The sequence below is a fragment of the Desmodus rotundus genome, chromosome 1 (assembly GCF_022682495.2).
Source record: "Desmodus rotundus isolate HL8 chromosome 1, HLdesRot8A.1, whole genome shotgun sequence".
Classification (NCBI taxonomy): Eukaryota; Metazoa; Chordata; class Mammalia; order Chiroptera; family Phyllostomidae; genus Desmodus; species Desmodus rotundus.
This window is the reverse complement of record NC_071387.1, coordinates 182,562,502-182,581,516: the sequence shown is the minus strand read 5'-3', so window position 1 is coordinate 182,581,516 and position 19,015 is coordinate 182,562,502. Positions and strand designations below refer to the sequence as shown.

Below are 19,015 nucleotides of genomic sequence, written 5' to 3'. Positions count from 1 at the left end.
AGTGAAACTTATGGGAGAAAGGAAAATGTCCCATAAATATCTTCAGGGGAGGCTCGGAAATTCAGAAAAGGGAAGGAAAAGCCGTGGCAGAACTCGTGAAAAAAAGGAACATTTCTCCCACGTCTTCCCAGGCACAGCGGGATTGTTTCTGCTTTTAATAAAACACCCACCTTCATTCTTTCATTTGATTAGCTACTGACTGGCCTCCATCTGCATCAGGCCTGCAGGTTACAGGCCTGTGTCTACTCTGCCCGGTCACAGCGAATGCAAGGAAGAAAAACACACCTTTCCTCTGCTGCCTGGGAGTGGTAATATCTGAACAGTCAATGTGAAATGGGAGTCCACTGTGCAAAACCAGGGGCTGTGGCCGGCACAGGGGCTCGGTGCCCACAGCGTGTTTCACAAGCACAGGCCTGTCAGGCTGCTCTTTATGAACGATGTGTTTGGTGCTAGGCTGAGAACAGGGATCATCAGTCCCCAGAAAGCTTTCCAACTAAGATGACGACAGACCCAAGGGTCAGCCCCCAGGGCCATCTGAAGTATTCAAATAACAAACTCCATCAAACACATAAAAAACTAATTTCTCAGACCCCATAGGGCTCAGGTGACCCATGTCTACAATCCCCTTTCAGTGACAGTGCTATTCATCACGTCTTCTCAGCCCCGATGCGTTTTGCACCATGGCTGCATTTCTTACATTTGTTTCCAAAAGAGCAAAACACAACACGTTTTGCAGGTGAAAAGGAGATTGTTAGAAATAACTCTAAGCCCCTGACCCTTCTGTTTATCGATGCACATAACAGAAAATCAAATCACTTTTCAAATGCTCTTAACTAATTAAATAGATGGCTTTTTTTGAAACACCATTTATTAGTAAAGCTAAGTTTGCTGTCATTACATTTTAAATAACTATTTTTAATGTCCATGGACCCGCCAGAAGATTTAAAATGGAGAAGTCTTTTGTCCTCTGTAAAGAGATGATTTTGGATATCAAGGTAGAGAGAGGTGGTAGAGAATTACAACTGTAATTGTAGAAGTTCACTCTAAAAATTAGAGCACTGAATTATAATGTATAATGAGAACAGCTTTTAACCATCAAAATCACACCACCATTCAGCAATCAGCAAAATGGAATTGCCATTTCCAATCTTCACTGTTACTAATTGCTAAGTGACTGTTAATTCCACTGATGGAGGGGGTGGGTGGCTGGCTATCCATTAGCAATACTCAGAGTCGAGGTCAGAGAGCAGAACTTGAGCACCTGCCAGGTATGAACAGTCACACTCTGAGCAGGCACTGGCACCTCAGGCATCCCCGGCAGGATGTGGAAGATCACCCACCTGCCAAACCAGGTGCTCCTTGGCCCCAGGCGTTGCAGACAGGCAGACGCTCAGCACGATGGTGTGGGAGGACGAGGTGAGCACGCTGGCAATGATGGCATCTCTCATGTTGAAGGGCAGCATGGTGTAGACCACGAAGATGATGAAGAGGAAGAATGACACCTGCAGGTGGAGAAGGACAGGAAGAGTCACAGAGAATCCCCACTCATTCCCATGAAAGGCTGCACAAAACACCGTGAACTGCGCACATTTAAGAAATCCTGTATGACAAAACCAAACAGCATGTAATCCGTTGGATTACAATAAAGGACTAACTACTCTGACAGTGAAAAATCATTCTTTTTCAAAAATTAGGGGTTTCCAGCTTTGGCATCCAAACCATGGCAAACATTAGGTTAGTCTGAGTACTTCATGGGTATGGATGCAAAACTGGTCCTCAATGCGCAGGGTTTGGTATCTGAGCTTTCGAATGCATATCTGGATCCTTCAAGTTATCTATGACATGGCTTCAGGAGACCCGGGGAGGGTGGAAAGGTGCCTTCTGGAGGAGTTAGTGAGAGTAGATAAAGGCAAAGAGCGTGAACATGTAAGAAACAAAATAAAACAACTTAGAGATGGTTTAGCTGTTGTCAAAATAGTTTGGCAGTTCCTCAAAAAGGTAAAAATAGAATTACCATGTGACCCAGCAATTCCATTCCTATGTATATACCCTAGAAAACTAAAGATAGGGACATGTACGAATACATGTACACAGACATTCATAACGGCACTCACCGGCATAGCCAGAGGTGGAAACAACACGAACGCCCGACAACAGATGGATGGATAAACTGCACGTGGAATTTCCACACGACGGGATACCACTCGGCCATAAAAAGAATGCCAGACTGATATATGTGCTACAATGTGGATGAACCACAAAAATATTCTGCTACATGATCAAGGCTAGCACAAGAGGCCCCATATTATAATTCCATTTATATGAAATATCCAGAATAGGTAAATTTACAGAGAAAGAAAGCAGATTAATGGTCCTCACGGGCTAGAGAAGGGGAAATGGAAAGTTAAGTGCTTAATAGGCACAAGGAATCTTTTGGGGGTGGTGACGAGCATTCTGGAACTAGACAGAGGTGGAGGCTGCACAGCATTGTGAATGTACTAAATGCCACTAAATTCTTTCCTTTAAAATGACTAATTTATGTTACGTGAATGTCATCTCAAAAAAATCAATAAGAAAGAGCTTAAAGAAAGGTTTGGAATGGAATGGAAAATAGATTAGTAGGTAATGAAACAGGCCATTTTCATTACAAACGAAGCATAAAGAAAAGAACATTGAATGGATAAAAAGGTAATAAATAAGTACAGAAAGGACTGCAGTCAGGGAAATCTGGGAGGTAGCATTTGGTGAGCCTCGCCACACAGCTCTTTCCTCCAAAACAAAAGTGCAGCTAAGGGAAGAGCTTGTCCCACATTCACAGCATGATCCGTGTTACTTTAAGGGATCCTGAGTCCTGGCACAGCAGGAAAAACATGAGCAACATCGCCCCAGCTGCTCTAAGAGCTGGGGTGTGTGTTCATGAGAAGGGCAGGCCACAGGCTCTGCTGCTGGCGGGTGTAGAGAGAGGAATATCTAGGCAGATATTAGGCTTATCTTCCCTCCTGCATAGTCACGGGGCTCTGTACTACATATTGCAACCAAACGGTAACTATACAGATCCTGTCAAGCAGCGTTCCTCAGGCTCAGTACTACTGACATTTGTGGCTGGATAATTCTCGGTGTTAGGCACCTGGCTGTGCATAGCAAGGTGTGTAGCAGCACCCCTGGCTTCTATTCGCTGCAGATGAGGTAGCACCGCCCCCCCTTTTAAATTGTGACAATCAGCAATGTCTCCAGACATTGTCGAATGTCTTCCAGAAAGTAATATCACCTTTGGTTAAGGACAAAACTAGCCTATAGAAAAAGTTTCTTTTAAGAAAGAGAAAAACAACTATTGTGTAGTGTTGCTTATTGAAAAATTAAATTTTCTTTAGAATCCCTAATATCCAGCACATATATAGAAAATATTTTTAATTAAGATACTGTTATCTCTACACATAGTGTTTATGCAAAACCCTTATATCCTCCTACAAGAGGTATTAAATGAATACTTTCAGGTATCAGAATTCATAATCAACTACAAAAGAAAAACTCTATTTTATAACTACATATTTTTTTCTAATGTGAAAAACTCTAACCCCTCCTTGAAATTATCATACTTTGAAGGGCTTAACTTTGGGCAGCTAGAAGCCACTGACATTACTTCGATCAGTACAAGTCTGCACACAATGCGAGCACGCACAGGGGAGGCTAATCTACAGTAACCAAATGGAGAATAGACGTTCAGTTCTCTGGATACTGTTGCTCCTGTTAAGTGTTCCTTTTTAGATGACAAAATGAATTTTTAAAGGTCAGTGAAACAAGTCACATTAAATTAAGTTTTGGGTTTCAGTGGCAACACTTTGGGAGCTCAGCTGAATACCATTCCACAGGATGGATGCAGAGGAAGAAAGTCAAGTGCAGCTTTAAGTCCCACAGGGGAATGTTCTTCACTTCTTATTAATCTTGGAGGGTTCTTTTTATTTTTCAGCCTACTTCCCAAAGCAACTTCAAATAGGGCCATATGTAAAACCAAAATGGACTTGGCACATCTAAAGAATGTGTGGGTAAAAAGCTCCAAAAAGTTGAATTCAGTCACTTGGGTTTCCATGTTACCATGGGGACATTTCTGTGACTGAGATTCCCCTCTGATTACTGGGACCCTGCACAGAAACTTGGATTAGCACAATAACTGAAGTGGTAGCACTCGTCCCAATAAGAGAGTTTTAAGTGTTTCTCTTCACTCTAGTCTGGCTGGCATTTGCGTTTTGCAGGGCATATTTATCTTCCCACAGATCCACTCCACAAGTTTCCAACCAACGAAGAGCCTCTCCTTTATGATCTTAAACCCGTTCCTCTTTCAGGGTAACTCCATTCTGCCCATGACATCTCCATCTGCAAACAACCCAGGTGCAAATTTTTGAGACTTCCCTATGACAATTTTCCTTTGCATACGTACTAAAAAAAAATGTCTTCTTCCTTTAGGACACCTGTCCACCCTACTTCCACCAGGCTGGTTCATTTCCTTTCCATTTGGTAAAAACGTATGCTTCCAACATGAGTTACTTTACTTTATTACTCCCACCATTCTTCCAGGCCCCCCAAAAAGTATGCTTCCACACTTTCTCTCACTTCTTCTTGTCCCCATCTCCCAACAAGGACACCAAGATGTGCATCTTTGCTCATTTTTATTTTGCTCATTTCACTCCATTTTCTGCAAATCAGTAGGACTCTTAAGCAAATATTCCTAGCTTCCTTCCTTCTGGGTTCATGATACAAGTATACTTCAGCATTTTTTCCCTGTTAAGCCAGATGACTTGCTTTGACAAATGAAAGTTGTGTCCATTTTGGGTGGAAATTTTCAAAGCTAGTGCACAACTTGCCAAGTCCTATTCCCTCTCTGGCCGTCACGGAAGCATGACATCAGAGCTTCTTTGAGCCTTGGTGTCAAGTGAGGAGCAGAGTTCTGGGCTGACCCACATATCCCTGTGGTCACGAGTGAGTCATAGCCCTCTGGGTGGCAAGCCCCTGGGTCCTGCAGCACAGCTCAGGTGGTCCTGATGGATACCAAGCTCAAACTAACACACACACAGAGGTTTTATTGATAAAACGAACGGGATGCTTTCACGTATGTGGTGCCACAACTTAACTTTTATCACTAAACTATATATCGTGGGCATCTTTCTAAGTCTATAGATGTGAATATACTATTTACTTTTACCAGTTGCAAAGTATTCCGTAGTGATGGATGCACAAGTACTCCAGCATTTCCTTACAGATGACCATTCATGGCATGATAGAAATCCCTTATCAGCTGCTGCAGTCATATTCTCACTAATTCCCTTCTCCTTTCTCTAACACAGACAACAAACAATGGCCAGATTTGTGATTCTGGATGCACAGGTCTAGTTAGCTCCTTCCTCAGATGAACATTTCCTCTGGGTTACCCCTGCGCTCTGAACACTTCTATCAGAGGGTTCTAACAATCACAGACTAAAGTGGAAACCACATGGCCTAGAGGTCAAGACTCTCTCCAGTCTGAAATCTTCATCCTTCTCTGTCACACTCTGGAAGGATCCTCTGCTCCAGCCAACCCAGGTCATACCCATGCCTTGAACATGCGGGTGCTCGCTTGCAGGTCTGAAATTCCCTACTATCAGAATGTCCTCTCCTTTGTCTAGTTATTGTCACCCACCTTACTTATTCACAGAAATTAAAGTTACGTATTTGTTAATTTTCTTCCCCCATATGGTTAGACATCAATGACCACTTGAGGGCAGAGACTTGATTTACTCATAGTCAAGGCCCCCAATGCATAGGACAGTGCCTGATGCATAGTAGGTGCTTTATAAATATTTGCTATCTGCATGAAAAACTCTATTACACATTCCTGTATGACCCAAGTCATATCCATTGTATTAATATCTACTCACTAAACCACTAAATGCATCAAAAAAAGTGTTTTGCCATTCTCTTTGGTCCAATTCACCTTGCCTTATTAACCATACCTATGTTGAGTTTCAAATGGTCATTTATCTTCTTCACAGAAAGTAGTCACTCCTCCGTGGTTAGCAGAGAATAAGGGTGCTTCCCTGGGATGGAAAGTCTCATCAGACTAATTGTATCCTGGGCTGAATTTTTAGAAGCAGGATCAGAACCGTGCAACTGAACAAGCACGCACCTGAAGGGATCACCTGATCCATCCTTTCAAAGGAAGGCTGGGAAGAGCAGAGGAAAGGGAGCACCAGACACTTTAATGACTTCCTGACTTCTTCAGAGTCTGATGTCAAGTGTATGAGTTTCTTGTGGCTGCTGTAACAAAATGCCAAAAACCGAATGACTTAAGGCAACACAGATTTATTCTCTCACAATTCTAGCGGCTAAAAATTTGAAATGTAAGTGTCAAGAGGGTTGGATCCTTCTGGTGGCTTTGAGGGAGAGTCTGCTACATGCTCCTCTTCTAGTGGATTCTGGTAGCTTCCAGCAATCTTGGGCATCCTTTGAATTTTGGCCACTTCACTCCATTTTCTGCCTCCATCTTCACATGGCCTTGTTGCCAGTGTGTCTGTGCCTTCACATGACCTCCTGTCTGTGTCTCTCTGTCTAAATGCCCCTCTTATAAGGACACTGGTCATTGGATTTAGGGCCCATCTTAATCCAGTATGACCTCATCTTTACTAGTTACATGTCCAAAGACCTATTTCCAGATAAAGACACATTCACAGGGACTGGGGTTAGGAGTTCAACGTATTTGGGGGGGAAATAATTTAACCCACAATATCAAGTTTATGCTGTAGCACAAACCAGAATTTAGATCTCAAGCACTTTCTATTTCACACCCCATGCTCCACTCCCACATCAGAGATGAAAAGTGTGTGACCACGATATCCAGGTTATTTAGGTCAGGAATCCAACAGAATTTAATAAAATAATTTTTTAAGCAGAAAATCATTATGAACGAGAAGAGATGAGGTACAGCTTAAGCAAGGGAAACACAGACACAGAAACTTGGCACAAAGCTGGTCCATCACAATCCCACTCCCGTCTCAGGCCTCTCTCTGGTGCAAAGCCTGTGGCTTTCAGACCAAGGTTCATGTTTCTTTCAGAGTTCAGTGACAAGCAAAAATGTTCCCAGACATCCCAATAATAGTTTTAAAGACAGAGCTATTGGTTTCTTCTTTCAACTATCTTAGTGAGGCTTTGCTCTCTAATCCACTCTCTCTTACTTACAATGCATAAACAAGCATAACCAGCAAGATAATCAGGATTAGCTATATAAATTGCGAGGATGCTCTTGAGAAACGCACATGTACATCAGAGAAACCTCTCCTATTTTTGTTATGCTAATAAATGTTAAGGGAGCCCTGGCTGGTGTGGCTCAGTGGATTGAGTGCCAGCCTGCAAACCAAAGAACACAAGCCTGGGTTGCTGACCAGGTCCCCAGTAGGGGGCGCATGAGAGGCAACCACACACTGATGTTTCTCTCCCTCTCTTTCTCCCTCCCTTCCTTTCTCTCTAAAAATAAATAAATAAAATCTTTTAAAAAATAATGTTAAGGGAAGTAACATTCCAGTGAACACGAGACTATTTTAAAGCCAAAAGCAGAGCTACTCAAATACTTTTTCTCTCCAACAGAGCTCTGAGAAATCAAAAATACAGTATTTAAAGTAGTGGCTTAATTTTGAAAAACATAATAAATTTCACTAAAAACTGTAGAAATTACATCGTCCTAACTAAAGTATAGAGTGCAGTTCTTATAACATTGTATCTTGTTGTTTTAGCCTATAACTACAAATGTCAAACTTTAGTAAAAATTTTGGAAAAATTTAAGTTAAAAATTTTTGAAAAAAATAGAATTCTTGGACATATTTAACTGGTTGTGCATTCTGAAAGGTAAGTTCTAAATTTACAATTAAATTTTTCTCTTTGGATACTATTTCCATCTCAAAGGACTGATGACTATGAATATGTATATCATTTACTAATTAGGATAATTTAAATAACTTTTGTCAAAAATGTGTTTTAACTTTAAAAACATAAAATATACAAAATTATATTTACCTATTCACCTAGAGTTGTATTTTCTTGTCTTATTCCTTGATCACGCTTCACGTAACAATTACTGTGAGCTACTATTACATTTTTAAAAATATATTTATTGATTATGCTATTACAGTTGTCCCATTTCCCCCCGACTCCACTCCATCCTGCCCACCCCCTCCCTCCCACATCCCCCCCCTATAGTTCATGTCCATGGGTCATACATATAAGTTCTTTGGCTTCTACATTTCCTACACTATTCTTACCCTCCCCCTGTCTGTTTTCCACCTATCATCTATGCTACTTATTCTCTGTACCTTTTCCCCTCTCTCCCCCTCCCCTCTTAATAACCCTCCATGTGATCTCCATTTCTGTGGTTCTGTTCCTGTTCTAGTTGTTTCCTTTTGTTTTTGTTTTAGGTGTGGTTGTTAATAACTGTGAGTTTGCTGTCATTTTTACTGTTCCTATTTTTTATCTTCTTTTTCTTAGATAAATCCCTTTAACATTTCATATAATAAGGCCTTGGTGATGATGAACTCCTTTAACTTGACCTTATCTGAGAAGCACTTTATCTTCCCTTCCATTCTAAAGGAAAGCTTTGCTGGATACAGTAATCTTGGATGTAGGTCCTTGCCTTTCATGACTTGGAATACTTCTTGCCAGCCCCTTCTTGCCTGTAAGGTCTCTTTGGAGAAATCAGCTGACAGTCTTATGGGAACTCCTTTGTAGGTAACTGTCTCCTTTTCTCTTGCTGCTTCTAAGATTCTCTCCTTATCTTTAATCTTGGCTAATGTAATTATGATGTGCTTTGGTGTGTTCCTCCTTGGGCCCAGCTACTTTGGGACTCTCTGAGGTTCCTGGACTTCCTGGAAGTCTATTTCCTTTGCCAGATGAGGGAAGTTCTCCTTCATTATTTGTTCAGATAAGTTTTCAATTTTTTGCTCTTCCTCTTCTCCTTCTGGCACCCCTATAATTCAGATGTTGGAATGTTTCAAGATGTCCTGGAGGTTCCTAAGCCTCTCCTCATTTTTCCGAATTCTTGTTTCTCCATTCTTTTCTGGTTGGATGTTTCTTTCTTCCTTCTGGTCCACACGGTTGATTTGAATCCCAGTTTCCTTCGCATCACTATTGGTTCTCTGTACATTTTCCTTTGTTTCTCTTAGCATAGGCTTCATTTTTTCATCTGGTTTTTGAACAAATTCAACCAATTCTGTGAGCGTCTTGATAACCAGTGTTTTGAACTGTGCATCCGACAGGTTGCCTATCTCTTCATCACTTAGTTGTATTTTTTCTGGAGCTTTGAAGTGTTCTGTCATTTGGGCCATTTTTTTTTTTTTTTGTCTTGGTGCCTCTGTTTCTTAAAGGGGTGGAACCTTAGGTGTTCCCCGGGGCGGGGTAACGCTGGTAGCTGTGCTGTGAGGCTGTATGTGGGGGAGGGGCCGAGAGGGGGCAATGGCGCCTGCTCCACTCTCCACTGGATTTCAGCCACTCCCTCGACTACCCACAATCAAACTGGGCCCCTCTGGTGCTGGTTCCCGAGTGGGTGGGCTTGTGCACGCCCTAGGCCCCTGTGGGTCTCTCCACCGACCTCTCCTGTGAGGCTGGGAGTCTCTGCTGCTGCCGCCCCAACCCCCACGGGCATTTTCAATCAGAGGTTTGAGGCTTTATTTCCCCCTTGCTGGAGCCCTGGGTTGCGCGGTCTGCTTTGATCCCCGCAGTCCGGTTTATCTGTGTGAGAATGTGGGGCCGAGGGGTGCTACCCGCTGCTCTGCCTGCCCCATTCTCCGGCTCTCTCAGTTTATCTGCACCAGTGTGGGGCCATGGGGTCTGCTAGTGGTCAGACTGCCTCCCCCGTTCATCCCACACTCCACCAGTCTCAGTCCCGCCACGGCAACTCAAGTCTTCTCCGCCCTGGCTGCCCGTCTCCGCCCCTCCTACCGGTATGGATGAATGTTTATTTTTTATCTCCTTGGTGTCGGACTTCCTTGCCTTTCGATTTTCTGTCAGTTCTGGTTGTGCGAGGAGGCGCAGTGTGTCTACCTACGCCGCCATCTTGGTTCTCTACTATTACATTTTTAATACAAATATCATAACAGTGTAAAACAGTCTTTCTTTTATTTAATTGGGGACCCTCAGTCATACCAAAGTTCAGTGCCAACTAGCAGCATATGGTAAGGATTCCTTGAGAATTTCTTCATGATTACTCTCTTTTTCAAGTTTAATTTCTTTCCCTTTCTCCTCTTTCTTTCCTTAGCTAGTCCCAATGGGGAGGTGTATATATCTCTATATCTAAATCTATCTCTTATCTATACCTATGTTCTATATCTGTATCTATATCCTTATCCATATTTATCGATATGTGCATGTACATACTTGCATCATGCATACATGTAATATGCATATGTGTATGCATGCACATGTATATGTACGGACTTTGCTAAATCCACTGAAATTCCACCCAACAGCACCTGTGGTATTTGGTTGAGAAGCCACCTCTTCCCAGGTCAAAGACAGGGATTTACCCACCAGAACAAATTAGAGGAAAGGATGGACTGTATCTCAGGATCTCTGACTCAGATAGAATTCAGCAGTTGAGGTCATGGATGCCCTCCGCTGTTTCTGGAATTTACTCAGGTTCCATTCTCTTTCCAATCACTCTGGCTGCCCGAGGCATCACAGGACTTCACATGGGCCTGCAGGCTGAGTCCAACAGCTCAGTTTTAGCATCTAATTCCTAATTACACGCTCATGGACCACAGTGGATTACACAGACACTATAGCCAAGTTGTTAAGATTATTTACAGGAAAGGATTTACAGAGACTGGATTGTCAAACAGGCATGGAATATGTGGGTACAATTCTCACGGATATTTTATCTTCCCAACCTCCATCCCCTGTCCTTCTAGTAATCTTTTCCATCTCACTTAGTAAAACTTCTCATCCCCACAACTAGAAGCTACTCTTAATCTTTTTCTCTTCCTCATTTTCTCCATCCCTAAAGGACATCCTTAATCCATCTGTCCCCTCTCTTCTGTGGCTACAATGGCAGCCCAAATCATGTCATTGTCCCTGGATCCCTGCACGAGCATCCTAAACAGCCTCTCTGCTGACACTAGTGTCCCTAGAATGAATTTTCCACACAGAAATCAAAGTAATCTTTTCCCTAAATGGAAACATAGTTGACATATAACACTGCCTGAGCTTAAGGTGTACAACGTACTGACTTAAAACATTGATATATTGCTATATCATTATCACTTCTGGGTACATATCCAAAGGAAATGAAAACAGGATATCTAAAGATAGCTGCACCCCTGTGTCCACTGCAGTACTTTCCCCAATAGTTGAGATATGGAAACAACACACACGTGCACACAAACACAGAGGAATATTATTCAGCCAGAAGAAAGAAGGAAATCCTGCCATTGCAACAACATGGGTGAATAAAGGCGTTACGCTAAGTGAGATAAGTCAGCCAGAAAAAGACAAATACTATATGATATCACTCGTATGTGGACTCTTTAAAAAAAAAAAAAAAGCCAAACTCATTGAAAAGTAGATTGGTGGTTAGCCGGGGGCTGAAGTATGGGGCTGGTGGGGAGATGTTGGTCAAAGGATACAAACCTCCAATTGTAAGACGAGTAAGTCCTGGGGATTAATGTCCAGCATGGTGACTGTAGTTAACATTACTATACTACATACTTCCAAGTTGCTTGGGAACTAGATCTTACATGTCCTCCCCACAAAAAAAAAAAATGATAATCATGGGATATGATAGAGATATTAGCTAGTGCTATAGTGGTAACCAAAGTAATCTTTTAAAACATTAACTCTGGTCTTGTCATTCCTGGTTATATCCCATTATTGGCTTTCTGTAACACTGAGGAAATAATTCAAAGTCTTTATCATTAGACTTCCCCATCATCTGGTCCTGGCTGGCATAGTCTCTAATCTTGTATCTGACCAACTCACATAACCCTGTTCACATTCCTTTCATACTGACCTTGTTGCTGCTCCTTGAACAACCTCAGGACAATTGCGCTGGTTATTCTTTTTCCCTAAATATTCTTCCTCTGATCTCTCCATGGCTGGCTTCTTATCTTTCAGGGCCCATAACTCAAAAGCCATTTCCACAGAGAAGTGAATCCCACTGATCTCCCATTCATTCTAGCTAGTCACCTGCTTTAAATTTTTCATATCGTTATTGGAATTAGATTGTTTATTTTTTATATTTTTCTAATTTTTTATTTTCTATCTTTTCCTATATAAGTTCCACGGGAACAAGGACATACTATTCTCAGATCCCTTTTTGACCATATATGGATCCGAGAATAGTATGGCACCTAAAAGACCTCAACAAATATTTGCTGAGGGAATAAAGGAACGAAACATGTCAGGTGCAATTACACTTCAATGCTGTACGCAGGAAGTTCGAGGAAGCTGACAGATTGGAAGCACGTGCTCAGTGACGTGCAACTCAAGGGCACGAGCTTGGCTCTGCACACATGTCATGTGCATCGTTTCTACTAAGTCAGCAAAACCGGCCAGACCGACAATTACTGATGACATGTGACGTCTGGGCCGTTTCACACACTGTCCTCCGTGTGATCGTTGCCCCATTCTGCTATTCCAATTTTATAGATCAGGAGCATTTGCTTCAGAGGAGGGAACAAAATTGTCACCAAATACTCCCTTTTTCAATAGCTGAATAGCTCAAGTAGAACCCTACCTTTCTTACTACAAAAAACATACTTAGAAATTCTTGAAAATTAAGTCTATACTATTTCAAAACATTCTTTATGACCATAATTCAGGATGTAAACTCAGGGACACCTTGATGACTCAATGATAGATAAGATTTTCTTTTTCTTCTACAGTTATCTTTGGTCAAGATATCAAATCCCTCTGTATAAAAACATTTCTTTAAATATTACATTAGTAATTGAAAGAATACATATTGTGTTCTTTGAAGGAAAGCCTGGGATCCAAAAGAGTAATGATGAAACATGAATCACTGGGTACCTTTCATTCTTCTTCTGAAATGTTATCCTGAGTGAGAAAGATTAATGATGAAAATGTTACTCAGAGTTAGAAGTAAAACAATAACTTTCACTGTGCCTTTTTCTAATCTAAAATAAGTAGGAGGTATGTCATACATTTGTAAAAGCTTTAGAAAGGGAATAGTAGGATAATAAAGAATAATAGGCAGCTTGCAGTCTTCCCTGGCCCTCTTTCTACCCCAAGCTCTCAGCCCTGCTCAGAGCCAGGTGACAACTGATTCAGTTTCCTTGTTTCCTTTCCATGGTCCCTTCTCCTCCTTCTGAGTCTTTATTTATGTGTCACCTTCCTTTCTTAGTCACCATTCATGTATCCATTTATCCACCACTGTTTATTTTAACTCTATACTACATATATAAGGCATTTCATTAGCTGTCATGGATAATACAAGGTCCCTGTTTTTAAGACACTTGAAATCACTTGGCGTAAAGGTCAGTTTCCAAACTTGTCCATTTATTTCCCTTGCCTCCTTTTTTCCCATCACACTCACATAATGACTGCAAGGTCTGTCAACAAGTCTGATTTGTTTAGAGTTAAAAATCTGTAAACTTTCCACCAACAGTTAACAAACTACTATGTCTGAATGGGGGCTACTGTCCTCATTGTTAAAGCATTTAAATTGTGTTCCTTGGGCCTGGAAAAATAATATAGCGTTCCCATATTATAATCCTGTGTCCAAGAGTACCTATTCAGACTTTTAAAGACTTGTTTTCGATGGTGGTCACATGGACAAAGTGAGAATTAAGAGAATTCTTTAAATTTTCCTTAGTTAGGGGTAGTTTCCGAATGTAGAAAGAAGATACAGTAGAATATAGTATCTGTCCACAATTCTTTCTTGTCTCCTTGCCCTTGCCAAGAAATCAGCAGATGGTATTGTGTCTCCTTACCCCACTGATTTTGCATTGGCCATGAAACTGACTTTGAGCCATGCAATGTAGGCTGAAGTGACAGCGTGATAGTTCAGAGCTGAGGTTTTAAGAGGCCCAATTTATTTCTGCCTGCCCTCTTCTAGTTTTGGTATTCTGCAAAGAGAAAACTATGGTCCAGAAAGATACATCTCTTTTTACTGGGTCTGTACTTAAGCAAATGTGAACCCAACCCCAAATTAGAAATCTGCCTTACTCTCTGAGCCCAGGTAGGGCTAACAGAGAAATTTATCCAACCTGTAGACTAGTGTGCATGAAATATGAATTGTGTTATTATAAGCCACTTGGATTTGAAGGTTGCTTGCTAGTCAGCATCATCAGAGCAGAAACCTGACTAATACAGCAGCTGGTATCAGAAGTGATGTGCTCTGTAATGAAAACCTAACTTAAGTCATCACCTTTGGGACAGGCAAGGAATCATGACAGGGCTCCAGTAAAATGTTAACCTCCTGGCAAAATAATCAGGAAGCATGGCTGCTAAGAGAGCCATTTACCAAGATGTCCAGGCTTCACAAGATCTTTGAATTGTATGATAGTCTTTAGAAACAACAGCAGAATGGGGAAAAAGTGATGTATTCCCAGAAACATCTCTGTATGTAGGAAGAATGTCACCAACCTAAAATCAATATTTTGTCTATCTCAAAACACATTACAAACCAGATTCACTGACAAGTATTTTCTTATTTTACAATTGGGAAAAGCCAGGTGCTGAGGGTTTTTTTTTTTAAGTCATAAAGCAGCATAAAAATAAGCTATGATCTTCTGCTAAAGCTAACACATCGATTCACCATAATCCCTAAAGGTTAATGGAGCTACACGAGGTGAGTGTCTCTCAGTGCATGAGGTCTGAATTATTCAAAATAAAAAGAGCCTTGAGAATCCATCTGCCCTTTTAAAACAGATCGTTCCAACACCAGGGAGCCCTTTCTCTTAAAAGTTATTTTTCTCATCAAATGCAAAAAAAAAAATGCAAGCCCATTTAAATGGAAGCAATCAGGCAAAATACTGTTTATTAGAAAATGTCTCCTTATATTTTCTAGCTATGTGATGTAGAGAAAATAACAGGCACCGTGGTGATTTTTTAATCATTTTTTTCAGAAGGTTAACAGATTTCCAGTTTTTGACCTGAGATTTTTACAGAAGTGACTCCATGAACCTTTTCACCTCTCAATGGCCCCCCTTCTGTGTGCCCCAGAATGGCACAAGCCCACCCGTCACGTGAAGAACCTCCCATCCCTCGAACTTGACAAGGGAATATTGGACAGACAGTGACAACACATCACATGTTTAATCTTTCCCACTGCAATTATCTTTACTTTCATGAATGTTCAAATTTATGTTATACAATACACTACCAGTAAATCAGCGTTTATTACGAAGTCACGTGTTCCAAGACAAACAGGCACATCCTTGGGTGGCTAGTTTTACACAATAGCCGACAATGTTCTCCTACTGTCAATAAGCTCAGAGATTAGTTATAATAAGGGTACCCTGACAACTCCATTCACAGAATTAATTAAATATCACAGTGTACTGGTTCCTTTTAAACCAACTGTTTGGGCAAAAATAACCACTCTTAATTTTTATTTATCTTTGTCTTTCTGTTCAAACGTTAGCCATTTCATTCTACTATGAGTTTCACCAGCCCTTAAAGAGCTGGGATAAGGCGACTTTCACTGCTTGTGGTCTCAGTATCTAATAACACGCACTTCGCATGTCTGTGTTTTTAACCTTTAAATTATTGGCACATGCATAGAAACATCTAAAAATACTCTGCCATACTTTGTATATGAATGAGCTACATTCTCAGGGTACGTGGCCGTACCTTATTTCATTTGATTCTGCTTTTTGCATTCTTCCAATTATTTAGACAAGTACTTTATTGAGGGCTTGACACCATGCTAGGCAGACTCTAAGACTAATAGGCTGTGCCATAAGCAAGCAGCCCCTTATTTCTATGTATGTAAAGGGAAATATTGTTGTATGAAAACTATTTGGAAAACAAGTATCACTACCTCAATAACAGGTAGGTTGCTTAGAAGAAATCGTGTCCTGAAAAATCACTGTGAAGAACATCAGTTTAGAAGTGTAAAAAAAAAAACATAGAAAGGTCCTCAAAAATAATAAAATGAAATGTTATGTAAAAGGGCTCTTATTTATACTCACTGTTTTGGTCTTTATGAATATTCATGCCCATATTCTTTTGAAACATTATATTTATTTAATTTGAAAGGCCAGTACTTCAGATGAGAAAAAATTCATGCAGGGAAAATGAGTGAATTATTCATCTAAAAACAAATATTGTTTTGGGACTCTGTTTTATACTTGTGTATTCAACATCTACATAAATCAGCCCCCAGTGGGGCAGTGTATTCCTACAATGGGGTCTTAACACTACAGACCCCAACTTCTAAATGCCTTTGTTTGTTTTTTTCTCAGTCCGAAAGAGGAAAATCTCAAAAGGGAGAATGCACATCCTTGAGCTGTACAAATGCATGACTGTGATCTGCATTGGCTCAGTGAGGTTCTCAATTCTTCATTACACAACTTCCTGCTACAGTACTCAACTACAACCCCTCAGCATCATGGCCGCCCGAATTCCTTACGTTCTCATTTATATGTTAGCAGAAACTGGGCGGTCTTCAAAACAGGTCCACGCCACAAAAATAATTCCATTCTACAACACCAGAGCTACTGTATTTGGCTCTTTTATGATTATACTTTTGACAGAAGGGTCAAAACCACCACCACCTATTGTACCAAAGAGCTCTCTCATTTACATGGGACACCACGGTTTGCACAGGACATGGTCTTTCTAAGTATTATTTCACAGTCTCAGCATTATTAATTTTTGGCGTACATCACGCCTTTATGGCATGTGCCATGCTATTGCATTAGATGTGATTCCATCACTGGTATCATAAAAACCAGTAGAAAACTTCACACGTGAACGGGCTTTGCATTACTTTAAAGTAACTTCAAAACAAGAGAGCATTGTACTTATTTGTGGCTGAACAATGTTTATTTTTGAAGTGATAAGTCCCCTATGACTACCTAAAGATTAATAAGTGTATGTAAATTCCTGTTTACATGGGCAATACATTCCAGAGAGGCAATGCTAACTAAACAAAAATGGAAAAAAATCACACTCTGGATATTTTCACAATTCCATCACATTGAAAATCCAAATTATGAAATAGACTCAATAGGTTTTGTTTATAGAAATATTCGATTCTAGATTCTGTAAAATTTGATATTTGGGTTTAGGTTGGGTCCATTTTTTTTCTGACTCATAACTATCATTTAATAAATGGTTCCCTTGATCTAAGTGGTACCCAAAGACACATATTTAATACACCTGGAGCCCTAGCTGGTGTGGCTCAGTGGTTGAGTGTCAGCCTGAGAATCAATAGGTCCCGGGTTCGATTCCCAGTCTAGGGCACATGCCTGGGCTGCAGGCCAAGTATAGAGCCCAGTAGGGAGCATGTGAGAGGCCACCACACATTGATGTATCTCTCCCTCTCTTTCTCCCTCCCTATAAAACCTTTAAACACACACACACACACACACACACACACACCTGGAACACCATGAAGATGGAGTTAAGGGCATTGAGTCCTCATGTCCTAGACTGATATTGTTTCCAGAAGCCTGCCAGATATTTCTCTCAATCCCAGAACCCAAGGAAACTCAGATAGAATTTCCCATAAAGGCACATCTACATCAGCCAGGGTCCAGCCAAAACTTTGGCTATGCTTGCCTTTCATTAACTTTTTTCATTGCTTGTGAACTCCATGAAGGGCAAATACAGGGAAGGTACACGTGAGTTCATGCTGCTTTAAAAAACAAAACAAAACATTTTTCTTTACGCTGTTTTCTCTCCTTGAAATACCACCTTTTAAGAAAGTTGATGAAAGTATGTTTGTCCTTCAAGATGTCTTTATTCCTGAAGCCTGTGGCGGTGCCCACATGCACACTGGCGCCCATCCCTACACTGAACCGCCCTCCCTCCCACCACACTCCTCGGGGCACCAGGGCACCACGCTCCCTTCCTCTTCTCGTTAGTAATCACCAAACAGCCAACATAATTGAGGGGGAGTCATCTGACGGGTAAGGACACCAGGTCACAGATAGGAAGGGCCTTGCCCAGGCCCCCCTAACAACAGGTGGCAACACATGGGTTGAAACTCAGGGAGTCTGGTGCCTGAGTCTGTACCCGACCACTCCCCTTCCCTGACTGTGACGTCCGCCCCACACCATCATGCAGTTAGTGAATTGACAAGACTTAAGGATGAAGCCTGGCTTATTTTGAAGTCCACATATATTAATAACCATCACAAAAAGGTATAAGAATACAAATGATTGGTTTCTCACTATCTCCTATACCTATTCACTTTTATGTGTACATTTGTTGTGATGCACTTTAATTACTATGCATTTTTTAAATTTTATAAGGGCTTTTAACACAAAAAGGGTCAGTATAAACAGCAAGTCATAAGCTTAAAAATGGTGATAACACACACATGTACAGCCCTGACAAAAGTGCTTCTGACTTTGCACCTAAGAGAACCAGAGGGGAGCATGAAGGCTGTCACCCACCCATTATGCCCTCGACTTCCTCACACTTGGGGAAATCACCAGTGTCAGCACAACGAGAGTGCAGCGGGTGAGCTTTGCCCTGGGAAAACCACCTTTGCGATCACGGTATCTCCCCGGCCAAGAAAAAATACTACATAAGTATGTTATTACTTAATTAATTTCACACTTCTCAGTCGCCTTTTACATCTCAGAAAAAGAGTTTTAAGGATGAGGAAAAGCACCTACGACACTGTCATGAGTGTAAGGGAAATCACCAATACTCTGGGTGAAGATGGGATTTACTGAGATTTCTGGTTTTTAAGAAATGTGGATTTAAACTTGATTTTGTCATCACTCAGACACACCAGAACCAGGGAGAGCATTTTATTTATCTGCTGTCTTGGTCCTGTCTCCAGGGTGCTATGTGTCCATGCCTG

At 41.1% G+C, this 19,015-nt stretch overlaps 1 protein-coding gene across 1 annotated transcript in view; it reads right to left on the bottom strand.

The window, feature by feature from the left end:
• Nucleotides 1–19,015, bottom strand: part of ADCY2 (adenylate cyclase 2) — a 344,352-nt gene that overhangs the window by 236,024 nt on the left and 89,313 nt on the right. Inside the window, exon 3 of the mRNA XM_024578430.3 lies at nucleotides 1,341–1,502. Within this exon, the coding sequence (XP_024434198.3) occupies nucleotides 1,341–1,502 (162 nt within the window). The remainder of the gene's footprint in view (nucleotides 1–1,340; nucleotides 1,503–19,015) is intronic.